The sequence below is a fragment of the Austrofundulus limnaeus genome, unplaced genomic scaffold (assembly GCF_001266775.1).
Source record: "Austrofundulus limnaeus strain Quisiro unplaced genomic scaffold, Austrofundulus_limnaeus-1.0 Scaffold447, whole genome shotgun sequence".
Lineage (NCBI taxonomy): Eukaryota > Metazoa > Chordata > Actinopteri > Cyprinodontiformes > Rivulidae > Austrofundulus > Austrofundulus limnaeus.
Window position 1 is genome coordinate 69,541 of NW_013952849.1, and position 13,811 is coordinate 83,351.

Genomic DNA, 13,811 nt, shown 5'->3' on the forward strand with positions numbered 1-13,811 from the left:
ATATATATATATATATATATATAAATCTTTTAAGAGGTTTTTTCAAAACTCCCTCACCAGAAAATCCAAACATGTTTTATGACTAAGTAAGCATAGATAAGAATATTTACATGTGCTGTAAATCTGAGTAAAAAGCACATATAAAAATAAAAGCTGAGAGTTTGAAGCCCTTTCTGTACAATGCTGATTGTTGGCCCTGAGTACCAGTCCTACCCCCATTTTAATCCAATTTGGACACAGACTATGAATATGTATGTGCATCCTGAGGCCACGGCAGCTTGTTTTCAGGATTTTTTTTCAGGCCTCTTTAATTAACAGTCCCTCTCAGACGCCTGGTGTGGCTTGATTGAGAGCAAACCAAATCGGTTATGGCATGCCATTCATTTCTACATCATACACAGTTGCTGTTATCCAACAACGTGCACCACCATGTTTTTATTATTTTATTATCATTATTGCAGCCGTGGCACTGATAAGATAACACAGCTCCTGGTTTGAAGAAAGAGATTGTCTTTGTGCCGTCACCACGAGACAAAGAAACAACAAAGTAACATCTTCAGAATATTTTGACTTCACTTGTGATACTGAGGCAAGCTAAAGCCAGTCTCTGCCATCTGGTTTTCTAACGGCCTCCAGGGAAATATCAGTCCTTCTGTAAAAGGAGAAATCCATGTGGTCACTGTGCAAATGGCTAATTCACATCTCAATGAGGTCTGGGAATTTCTCCTTATGTGTCAAACTGCATCTAAACACCAGATGTTGAAAAACTCTGCTCAAATCACTTTTTGCTTTAGAAGATGTTTGACAGGCAGCAATCTGGCATGTAGTTTGTTGCAAATGTCTCTACAGATAAACAATAAGGCAGCAGAGAGACTTAAACAGATATTTCATAGTTTAAAGGCTTCATATGTCTATCCATCTTTTGGTTGGTGGTCCTCAGAGGCTGAACAAAGCCACAGCAGTGCTTAGAGGTAAATCCCTACACCAACATGCAGATATATTCTCATACATGAGTCTGTCCTGTGCAGACACACAAGTATGTGTTATCCCCTCACATGCTGACGAGTTTCTGTTCCTGGACCAAACCCTGCTGATGTTGTGAATATGATCAAAAATACTGCTTGTGTTGCTGAACGACTCCGATTGTAAATTTGTTCTGTCTCACCTGTTTGAGACAGCTAATAATATTTGTTTTTAAATTGTGTATTTGACCAAACATTCATGTTTAAAATGTAATTACAGTCAGTGAAAAAAAAAAAGTCCACACTCTTTCAAATCTAGAGTTTTATGTACCAGCACATAAAAATCACCTGGGTTCTAAAATGTTCAAATCCAAACTCATGTCTACAAAAACACGCAACAGAATCTAAGTTATGATTTATTAAACTGAAACAAAGCCAGAATAGGAAAGCTGTATGTGAAAGTTTATCTTTGCTGCATCTCTTTGATTTAGCAGAGAAATGATCATCCAGGATGATCAGATGATCATCATCAGTGTGATCACCTCTATAAAAGCAGGTGTTCTGTTAGTTTGCTGCTCTGGCGTTCACTGGTGTGTGTTAACAGAACGCCAAGATAAAAGACATCAAAAGTACTTTTTTCCATTTTGGCTTTGTGTTTGTTAAAAAAAACAATGACAAGATGGAATCTGTATCTCAACAGATTTAAATCCTTCTGTGCTACTCCATTTCCCTGGCATTTATTTAACATAAATAACATGTTGGTGTTTTGCAGGAATTATGAGCTTCTCTCAATATGAACATCAAACAATTTACTGCAATATGAAATTAATTTTTTAAAAGTCTGGACTAAAGCAGTTTAAAAGAAAAGCAGGTGAAACTGACCACTGATGACCTGTCCAAACAGCTCCTCTGGTGTATCTCCGAAGAACGGGACACATCCTACAAGGAACTCATAGAGGATGATGCCCATAGCCCACCAGTCCACTGGTTTCCCATAGCCCTGTCTCAGGATCACCTCTGGTGCAATGTATTCTGGAGTTCCACAAACCTGTGAGAAAAACACAAACATATCCAAAACATTATGGGTTTTTTTTTATGTGGGAACAAATGAAACAGTCCAAGGGTTCGACAATATTTACCTGCTTATCAGAGAACTCCCTGGCATCTTTTTCTATATGCCCCTCATAGAGGTTAGTGGTCATGTTCATCAGTCCAACTTTAGAAAGACCAAAATCTGTCAGCTTGATGTGTCCCATTGAAGTCACCAGCAGACTGAGACAGAAAAAGATTCAGTTCATTAAAATTATTAATAACTGTTTTAATAAATAACAGTTTTGATAGTTTTAATTAAGACTAATTTAGCAGGAGGCGGTGTCGGCTTGTCAATACATATTGATGAGCTGACACCGCCTCCAAACATCAGCTGTGACACCTCTGATGAAGACGGAAGCACACGTCCAAACATGTCAGGTATGTCTGTACAGACATAAAATAACAAAGTGTCTCTTACCAAGAAAAAATTTAAGATTTATCATATAGACACAATGAACTTCATGATTACTAATTTAGGAGTTATTTTAAATGTAAATCTTGCATTTTAATTGGATTCTGTTTAAATTCATTAGTCGTAACAGGGTTCCTACAGTTTAAGGCAAGTTAAATTTAAGACTTTTGAAGACTTTTTAATGCCAAATAAAACTAAATTCAAGACCAATTTCACAATAAACACAAAGGACAAAAAATAATGGCAGAAACTCATGAGTCAAAGTATTTTTGGTTGAAGTATTCAAATATTGCTAATAAACCAATTGTTTTTAACCAACTGTTTTTGGTCAAATATAGCAAAAAACATTAGCAGTCAGTTTTAAACTTAATTTAATTCCTGGAAATTCTCTAACAACCCAAAACCTGGAGCTTTAGGACCCACAGTGGGGTCTTAACCCCAATTTGCTGTAGATGAAACCTTAAAGTGCCTATGACACCATTTTTTTTTTTGTAAGAAACATGAATGCATTTTTGGATAGACAACATTATTAACATATTAAGAAACAAATTTCACATTGCTCAAATGGACAGTTGTTGAGATATTTGCATGTAAAATAACGGGAAGTGATGTCAAAGAGGAATATCGGCATGTGAATATTTAAAAAATAAATAAATGTTACCAATTATTTTAATATTTGAGATGAATTACAGTCATCCTACTTACAAAGTTTTAACATTTTTAAGATGTTTGAAAGATTGATTTAAGACATTTTAAGGCTAATTAAGGCCTTAATTTTGGATTGATGAATTCAAGGCCTTTTAAGACTTTTTAAGGATCTGCAGGAACCCTGCAGAAACTGTTTTAAATTCTGTCAGAGGAAAGATTCAGAACAGGTTCAGCTGAATTATCACTTTCTCATTCTGAGTTTGCACTACAGGAAAACTCCCTTTGAACAGAAAAAACATCATCTGAACCAGGATAAGTCCACCTGCCTGGACTCTGTATGTGTGCTATTGAAAACAAATATTTTGCAACTAACTCAAATCTGTCAGATTAATTGATCTTGCTGCCATTGTGTAATCATGGTGGTTTTTCTTACCTAAATGAAGCTAGCAGGGCAATTCCTAGGGGTAATATCATGTAAAATCAACTTTTTTGAGTTTTATATCATGTTATAATGTTATCCTCTCATAAAAAACATGTCCAAAGCCTTGCTTTGACTCATTCACACATGTTTGAGAAATCCTGCAGTGTTTTTATGAAGCCATGCTGAGGAGCAAAACGACAGGTGGGGACCAGAAACACCTTTTGGGACCAGAAACGCCCCTGGGACGGGTCTTTAAGCTGAACTTCCTCATGGCAGAGTGCACCCCCCTGCTCCCCACACACCCCGCCCATGACTCCTGCAGGCTCTCGGGTGAAAGTAAAAGTGAAACCTAACTGTCTGCTGAGCTCTCAACATTAGTTCTCACTCAGTGAAGCTCTTTTCAGATTAAAATACCTTTGAGGAAATGTATTTTCAGATGCCAAATAAACTGCATCATAACAGAGACCAATTTCAAGGCGTTTAGAAGAGGAAGTGATGAGAAGATAAGTTTATTTTCTATTTAAACATAAAAACAGCATTTTAATAACAGATAAAGGTGACATAGATACTTTATTATGGTATATTATTTAAATATATGCCTGAGAAACACATAATATTGCCCCTTTAAGTCTAACGTTTTGATTTGCTTTGCTGTCGATCAGTTTTAAGGATTTTTTGTGGCTAAGAAAACAACCTGCTACCTGATTACAAACCTAATATGCATGAAGCTGTAAAGTCAACAATATTTCACAGTGTTTATCATCAGTTGGAAATATTAATAATGATCAAGGTCTTACTTGTCAGGTTTAAGATCTCTGTGGACAATGCCGTAGTTGTGAAGATACTCCAGAGCCAGAACAGTTTCTGCAAAATACATCCTGGCCATATCCACAGGCAGCGGACCCATGTTCTTCAAAAGGGTGGCACAGTCTCCTCCTGAAGTGGAGGAGGGATAGAAGTGTATGAAACAATGTTTTCTCATTCGTTTTAGAACAAAAATGGGAGGTGTACTGCTTCTAGCTCGGGGGTGGACATCGAGGGTCGCAGCTCTGGATGCTTTACTTGTTTCTCTGCTCCAACACACCTGATTTGAATGAATGGGTGATTATCAGGCTTCTGCAGAACTTGGAAGAGGTAATTCAATGACTGGAGCAGGGATAAAAGTAAAACGTGCAGGGCTGTGGGCCTCGAGGACCAGGACTTCCCACCCCCCCGTTCTAGATGCTGCTGCACAACGCACTGAAACAGACACCAACTGACCTTCAACATACTCCATCACCATGCACAGGTGGCGTCGTGTCTCAAAGGAGCAGTACATGGACACAACAAAAGGGTTCTCAGCAAAGGTCAGGATGTCTCGTTCCACAAAGGCCTGCTGGATCTGATTCCTCAGCATCAGATTCTGCTTGTTGATCTTTTTCATGGCAAACCGTTGCTTTGTTTCCTTGTGTCGAACTAAATACACAGCTCTGCAGAATAAAAAGTCAGTCAGCTTTGGAAAGCACTGACTCATCTGTTTAGAAACTCTGATCTCTGTTTAGCAAATTAAAAATACGAAGCATTTTTCTTATTGTGACTTGTTTTGGTTTCATCTTTTACATATCAGAATGCAAGACATTTGTTTTTACCCGTAGGCGCCATTACTGATGAGTTTTATCATCTCAAAGTCTAATTCACAGGGTTTCCTCCTGGACCGCAGAGCTGAACTGAGGCTGTGAGACTGAGAACAAGATGACAGACAAATTTGTTACGAATCAGCATTAAACATGATCAAAACAGGTTTTTACAATATGCAATTTCTGAATGCTTACAGAGTCATCTGTTTCTGGGGTTTCTGCAATCCCACTATCACAACTGGTCAGCTGAGCAATTCCTATAAAATAGGAAATAAAAATAGGAAATGCTTTGCAGTTTTAATCCAGAAAGTTGTTTTGAGTTTTTACTTCGTTTAACCTCACACAGGAGCCACAAACATGTTCCCAGTGCAGTCATTTAAACAAATGTGCAAAATCAGCCCATTCAAGCAGGAGAAAACCAGCAGGCTTTAATCGGATGTTAGCTTTGAGGTGCTGACTCCAACTGAAACTAAATGGAGTGAAAATCATTGGACGCATTTCTAACAGTCGTTTTGAAAACCACCACTCCAGAACAAGTTCTTGTTAGGAGCCACTTTGCATCTTTTCTGTTTTTGTTTGTGTGTTAACTACCATGTGTTCTCCCCATAGAGCCTGGAAAGACATTTTCCCTGCTATTTCACATCTGTCCCTCCTCTGAGGTTTGCTTGTAGGCAAACAAAATGCAGGAGACTGTCGGGGGGTAAAAACGGGCTGACGAGCCAGCCTGTGTGGATCTGGATCCGGTCTGCGGGGAGACCATTCCTTTCTAATTAGTCATAATGAATGTTGTTGGTTTTCAAATCTGCAGGGACAAAGGGTCATTAGACAGACGGTCTGTTCAGTTCATGACATTAGTTATAAGAGCTTTTGTCTTTGAGATTTTTCCACAACTCAGCTCCTAGACTTGTTAATAGGAATGTCACAGGGTGAAAATTAGAACTCACTTAAAGTGAAGTAGTAAAAAAACCTAAAAGAAAAAGTACAAAACTGACAATGGCCATAACACAAAAACATAAATAGCACGACTAATTTTACAGATATCAAGCTAAATCTTAAGTTGTGTTAACAGAGTCATAATTACAACATTCACTAACACATGACCTCATAAGTTACAAGTTTTGACCTGGGTGGTTCTGTCACTTCTCAGCCTTAAGTGATTTTGGTCTAAACCTCTGGCATAAAAGTAGCAGGTACTTCAAGTTTTTGCATCTTCTTCTAAGTATGATAAAAAAATTCTACGCAGTATTTTTGTTTAATTTTTGAGATGATGAAAGCTTTCTGTACCTTCCATGGGATCCCGGGTAAGTCCCAGCTGACTGATGATGTAACGAGGGATGTCTGTTTTGATGCCCTGACCCTCCTTAGCATGTCCTTCAGCTGCCTCCAGAAGGTAATAAAACTCCTCTGGGTCAAATTCCTGGACACACGCAGGTTCTTTGTTAGTTTTACTTTTTGAGGAATGACATAAGACACCAAAGTAGTTGCTTGAGTAACCTTTTTCAAATAAATAAATTAGCATTTTAATTTTAGACTTAACAGCTTGATATTACAAAATCTCAGTTTGAAGTACTTTGACTATTTTTGTATGCTAGTGTGCTTGAACTGTTTATCAATAACAGACGTTCTAATGTGTTTAAGCAAATTAAAAAACAACAAGGTTGATTTTATTCTTTATGTAAGCAGAATAAAACACACTGAGTAAAGAATGAAGAAAATTTCCCCTCACACATGTCAGAGCTTTAGTAAAATCGAAACATACCAGACATTCTAGCAGGCGAGCAGGCCGTGATATCACTATGAGGATCTTCTTCACCACCTCTTTGATGAAGTTCACCTCCTCGCTCTCTGACCTCTCTGTAGACTGAACGACAAAAGGGGGTCTCAGTAATGTGACGTACGAATCAAAGGCAAATTTCATACATTTCTTGTAAAATCTTATTATCACCCACCACCAATATGTTGACAATAATGCCAGTGTTTGTATTTGTATGCTGTTAGACAAATATCTCTTAAATTGCTGGATTGGTTTTAATGAAACTAAAAAGAACACGATTCAAGATGGGTGTCACAGAAAAGTAACCTTACAAAACACAAACATGCCTTTATTCAGTCACTTTTAAAGATATTAAGTTCTGTAAAGTTTATAAAGTATTGTAAGATGTTGTTTTACAGATAAGCAAAGTTGTCCAAAATGCATCTCCCAAAGGCAGCCCAAGATCTTTGTTTAAAAAAATCATTAACATACCTCAAGCAACCAGTCTTTAAAAAAACAGTAAAACAAAACAGTTAAAAAGAGGTTGTACAGTGGGGTGCGAAAGTTCGGGCAGCCTTGTTAATTTTCCTGATTTACCTTTATAAATCATTGATTGTTTGGATTAAAAAATCAGTTAAATATATCATATAGGGGACAAACACAGTGATATTTGAGAAGTGAAATGAAGTTGATATGATTTACAGAAAGTGTGCAATAATTGGTTTAACAAAATTAGACAGGTGCATAAATTTGGGCACCATAAAATAACTTAACTCAATATTAAGTAGCTCCTCCTTTCACAGAAATAACAGCCTCTAAACTCTTCCTACAGCTTCTAATGAGAGTCTGGATTGTGTCTGAAGGTATTTTAGACCATTCTTCTTTACAAAACATCTCTAGTTCATTCAGGTTTGATGGTTTCTGAGCATGGACAGCTCTCTTTAAGTGACACCACAGATTTTCAATAATATTCAGGTCTGGGGACTGAGATGACCATTCCAGAACGTTCTACTTGTTCCTCTGCATGAAGGCCTCAGTAGATTCTGAGCAGTGTTTAGGGTGGTTGTCTTGTTGGAAGATGCAGCCCCGGCTTCAGCAGCTTCAGCTTTGTCACTGATTCCTGGACATTGGTCTCCAGAATCTGCTGATACTGGTTGGAATCCATGCGTCCCTCAACTTTAACAAGATTCCCAGTCCCTGTACTGGCCACACAGCCCCACAGCATGATGGAACCACCATCAAATGTTACTGCAGGTGTTTTTCTTGGAGTGCTGTGTTCTTTTTCCTCCATACATAACGACCCTTGTTCTGCCCAAATAACTATTTTAGTTTCATCAGTCCACAGCACCTTATTCCAACATGAAGCTGGCTTGTCCAAATGTGCTTTAGCAAACCTCAAGCAGCTCTGTTTGTGATGTGGGCGGAGAAAAGGCCTCTGCATCACTCTCCCATACTGCATCTCCTTGTGTAAAGTGTGCTGAATAGTTGAACGATGTACAGTGACTCCATCAGCAGCAAGATGATGTTGTAGGTCTTTGGTGCTGGTCTGTGGGTTGACTCTGACTCTTCTCAACATCCTTCACTTCTGTTTATTCCAGATTTTTCTTGGTCTGCCACTTGGAGCCTTGACTTGAACTGTGCCTGTGGTCCTCCATTTTCTCACAATGTTTCTCACAGTGGAGACTGAAAGCTGAAATCTCTGAGATAGCTTTCTGTATCCTTCCCCTAAACCATGACGGTGAACAATCTTTGTTTTCAGATAATTTGAAAGTTATTTTCAGACTCCCATGCTGCCGCTCTTCAGAGAAGATGCAAAGAGGAGAAAAACTGACAATTGCCCCCTTAAATACCCTTTCTCATTATTGGAGTCACCTGTGTATGGAGGTCAAGGGTCACTGAACTTACCAAACCAAATTTGAGTTCCAATAATCAGTTGTAAATATTTTGAAATCAATAAAATTAGGGATGCACAATATATCTGCATTAATATCGGTATCGGCCGATATTTAAAACTGGGCCGATATTAACATCTGATATTGATTTCCCACCTTTTAGCTTTGTGTTTCTGTTTTGGGAGGAGAGCTGGTTGGTTGAGTGGTATCTGTTTGATCATGATAGTGATACTGATGCTGCGCAGCCAGGAATAACTGAAGTAGAGCCATGTCAGAGGTCTGGTTGTTTATTTCGGTGACAAAAAAAGATCCAAGTATGTTTGTGTGTATATGTATAATATAATTTGTGTGTTTGTGTAATATCAGTAAATATTGGTTATCGGCCATAACAGCTATAATTATATCGATATCGACTGAAATTTTCATATCGGTGCCTCCCTAAATAAAATGACAACAGTGCCCAAATTTATGCACCTGCTTAATTTTGTTTAACCAATTATTGCACACTTTCTGTAAATCATAACTTCATTTCATTTCTCAAATATCACTGTGTTTGTCCCCTATATGATACTGTATATTTAACAGATTTTTTAAACCAAATAATCAATGATTTATAAAGGTAAATCAGAAAAATTAACAAGGCTGCCCAAACTTTCGCACCCCACTGTAATTAAAAAAAGATATGTGAAATAATAAAAACAAAAAATTTTAAACATTCCGTTTTTGACAAAAAAGAGAAAAGTTAAATTCATATTTCTGTTTGACAGAAAAAAACAATTTTTAAAAATTGCTACAAAAGGTTGGCCTGTATTCAGGTTTTTCATTTTGAGCCCTTGTAAAAAAGAGTTTGACCTCCCTCACAAGGACAGAGTTTAACTGAGAAGGTAAGGTCATGTGGCACTGAAGCTCCGTTCTAAGGTTTGAAAAGAAATCATACAGGAGAGATATGTATCTGCTGAGTTTGTGGCAAAAGCTTTTAAGAAAATTTGCTAAAAATCTGGTTTCATTTTGATCTTACAAACCCTTTATCTCATCATGTGAATTGTTTCACTCCAAGTTTCTGCAAAATATTTTACAGCTGTAGCTTTGTAAACCAAGTATACCATTACTGACGCTTTCTAAAAACTCAGTAAAACTCATCTTCCAAATTAAGATGTCTTTAAATTACAATGCTGAACTCACCTCATGAACGAGCCTCTCCAGTTTGTCAGTGAGTTCACAAAAGTAGCTGGAGGTGATGAGTCCTAGGCGGCTCTTTTCCAGACAGTCCCGGGCCAGTTCAATGATCTGGTGGTGGGCAAATCCGAGAACACCATCTGCTAAAGGGAGGAAGCTCTCTGGAGAGTTGCTGCGAATGATTTCTTGAATCTTCTCCTCCATCTGAGCCGTGGCCTGCAGTGAGGGGAAACAGAGTAGAATGATCTGGTTGTAAAGCAAAAGATTATTACTGCTCAATATCAGATGTATCAGTTAGTCTTGACCCTACCTTAGGAAAGCGCTCCTTGTAGACATGATTCATCATGATGATTTCATGATCGTAACACGATGGAGATCTTCCAGGGCTGGAAAAAAATGAACATCAGACTTAAATCAGCAAAAAAGTCCCAAAAATGTTGTTAATATTGATGAAACAATCATGAAGATGCACTCTGAACCTGAGGCTGCGTGAACGGGGTCGCATTGCCGTCGTTCTGTGACATTCATCCCCAGCAATGCTCTCGGTGTAGAAGTGCTTGGAGAGAAAGTGAAGTTCGTCAGGCGTTGGCTGGAAGGGCAGCTGGTGCAGCTTCTCCTGTGATGAACAGGATGACTGGAAATGAAACAAATATATACTCAATGTGAAAAGGAAAAAAAAATTATTATTTTTTTGTATTATATGGATTAAATTTTTTTTGAATGATCGCAGTTCTGAAAAAGCTGGGACTTTGTGAAAAACTTTCAACTGTTTGGGTGAAGTCTGTGGTTTAGCACCATCGTGCATAATTACCGTATTTATTCATGTATAATACGATCTCATACAACCCCTCGTTTTGAGCTTAAAAAGCATAAAAAATTAGTCCTCAAACTACCTCCAATTTCATACAAAGATTTTTCAGCCTTTGCAGTCTTTATACATATCAGTAAAATGATCATTTTATTTTAACAACATAAGTACTAAAAGGCACAGTATTTTGACAATAACTATATATCAGCTGAAGCAGCATCATATGAATTCTGGCATTTTACACATAGTCCACCAGGAGGCGCCAACACAAAAGTCAGAGACTTCACATGAGATTTGGGCCATCTTCTGGGGGAAAGCAGATTACTACCTACTCGCGAGCGCCCCCTCTGGTGGGGAAACTTTTTTCAGGGATACAAACTTTTTCAGAACACCGGTAGATGGCAGCCATTACAGACGAACATGTGTTTGTTGTTGTTCGAGGAGTGGCTCGGTCACACGCTAATGTCATTAGTTTGTTATCATTACTAAGGTGCAGGAATACTTTTTTTCTTTTTTTTTCACATCATGTCTCCTGCCTGGATCTGTTATTATCTCGCTCTGAATCACGGAGGAGTGTCAGAGGTGAGCTCGCTTCAACTGCTTTTTATGACGTGGTCTCATTTAAGGACTCAAGCATTTTGTGAATGAAGCCGATATTTCAGGTAAAATACATAAGTAAAAATATTTATCCGAGTATAGTACTACCCCCCAACTTTATGGATGATTTTATGGATTTAATTTTACGTATTATACTTTAATAAATACAGTATGTCTTTCCTGAAAAAAAAAAAAAAACAACAACTTTGTTTTTGAGCATGCGTTGTTCTAAAACCTGTAGATACTTTTCTCATTTCCTGATGTGTAAACTTCTCATGCCAAAGATCCTAATGCATCCCCATACTGTCAGTGAGGAAGCTGCCCTGTACGCTGATAACACTGGATGGTCCCTTTCCTCTTTAGTACAGAGGACATGGACTGTGATTTCCAAAAAAGTATTTTGAAGGGGTGGTGTTGTGCAAAATAGACATTTTCGAGCTTTGTATTATGTTATAATACCATTTTCTCATTATAAACACCCCTCGAATGTTGCTTTGACCAATCAGGCATGTTTGAAAAATCCTTGAATCTCATGTGGTAGCCATTGGAGCTGCCTAAAGGCTGGTGCTGTTACAAAGCCTGGAGCTCAGTCTGCAGCCAAGCTCCTGCCCCACAGAGCCTCCCTAGAAGCATTTTGTGAAAACGTGCTGAAGTGGGAATGTCTTAAACAGCAGGAGGTTCTTGAGGAGACAGCTATGATGTAAAGTCTAATTTATTTTTGGTACAGAGCTTTGACATAACAACTGAAAGTAACAGTTACTTGGTTGTGGTATAGAATTGAACTATGTGCCAGGAAAACATATAAATCCCCCCGTTAAATTTTACACTGTTTTCCCACCTCACCATGAATATTAAAGGGGTGTTGGTTCAGATATTCAAAATGTGCTTACATGTACATTTCTTTTGTGTGTGTGTGTGTGTGTGTGCTGTAAGGCAACATTGCAAACCACTAAACTACTGTGCTGCCGTAACTCTGTCTGCATTAAGCTGTGGTCTTTTTACAGTTTTGCAACGATTGTTCATGAGTGTAAAGTTTATGTTCTTTTAGTCAATCACATTACTCCTCAGAACTTTATTTAATTTTGTCTGAAGAAAATGGCTGATTTAACTGAAAACAGCTAAAAACATTTTATTTTCACAATGCTTTAAAAGTTTTGTAATCTTGTTTGTTGACAGCACCTGGTTACTTTTATTGAAACTGTAAATTTAGTATTTTCTTGCATGTTTAATGTATAAACTGAGATTAAAACAAAAGGTTTGTTCTTATTGTCTTTATACTGCATGAAGAGACTTAATGATTATTGTATCTGGATTAAATAAAAGAATATACACTGTATATTGCTTAAACAGGCTAACATGAACGCTGAAGTTTCTCTTTCCATTATTAGAAAGAAAAAAGGCAGAATATGGTTTTATGTCTTTATGCTGATGTACGAAGTCTTTGAAGTTTAACAAGGGAAGTCTTCTGGCACTGCAACACGAGTTTTCTAAACTATAAAACTAACCTGACTGACTATGTTTAGTGTGGAATTACGAATCAACCTAATATGACCACAAAAAAACTTTTTTACAGGAGAAAACAACTTTCTGAAACAACAGCAGGAAAGATCACCAAAAAAAGACCCTGAAAAAAAGAACGAGTGGGGAATTTTATGCGTGCGTGTGTGCACAACATCAGCTTCTCATTAATATTATCTAAAATGTGTCATCGGGTTTTTCCCAAAGTTTTCTCAAAACAGTGATGAAGTAACTGGAACATCACCACAGAAAATTTTAAACTGATTTAAAATTAAATAAATTCTGTAACTTTCACAGATCTTTCATAAAGTTTTAATATTCAAAGTTTATCTGAGTACATGTATTTGTAATGTTCTAGGAGCTACTATACTTCAGAATAAAATCAGTATACAATTCCTAATAATACCTACTTAAAACTGTAAATTAAAGCAGTCTTATTCTTAGGATAAATAAATAGGAGGTATTCATTGCCTTTACAGTTTTTACAAAAAAAGTTAAAGACTCCATTGTATGTGTTAAAGTCAAATTAATATTGTTTTTTTTTTCTTTTTTGCTTTTCTATAAAGGATGGATTAGGAGCACATTAAAATTAATTGGCAATTTATGTTCATAAATAAAACCAAACAAAACATGATTTGCTCATAGATACAGAATAAATACAATATTTTAAATTGTTCTATTATTAGTAAATTAATATAATCTTGAATATTTAACTAAAACTGATGAATGGTTTAGGCCCCTCTCACACTGAATGGGGACCTCACTACAACATAAAAAACTACTAATGCTTATGGTCTTTGCAGGGTCTTGGTGAAGATCCTCATTAGATGCAACATAAAGCATGATAAGGTCACTGGTCTATTTGTCTCTTTGGCTACGTTCACACTGCAGGTCTTAATGCTCAGTTCCGATTTTT

General features: G+C 37.3%; 1 protein-coding gene across 1 annotated transcript in view; it reads right to left on the minus strand.

Moving 5' to 3' along the window:
* Window positions 1–13,811, minus strand: part of mast4 (microtubule associated serine/threonine kinase family member 4) — a gene marked incomplete in the record, with an annotated part of 204,817 nt that overhangs the window by 34,229 nt on the left and 156,777 nt on the right. The window contains 11 exon segments of the mRNA XM_014024937.1: window positions 1,845–2,010; window positions 2,102–2,234; window positions 4,333–4,471; window positions 4,796–5,004; window positions 5,164–5,255; window positions 5,347–5,408; window positions 6,436–6,568; window positions 6,911–7,012; window positions 9,979–10,188; window positions 10,283–10,358; window positions 10,452–10,606. Coding sequence (XP_013880391.1) covers window positions 1,845–2,010; window positions 2,102–2,234; window positions 4,333–4,471; window positions 4,796–5,004; window positions 5,164–5,255; window positions 5,347–5,408; window positions 6,436–6,568; window positions 6,911–7,012; window positions 9,979–10,188; window positions 10,283–10,358; window positions 10,452–10,606 — 1,477 coding nt within the window.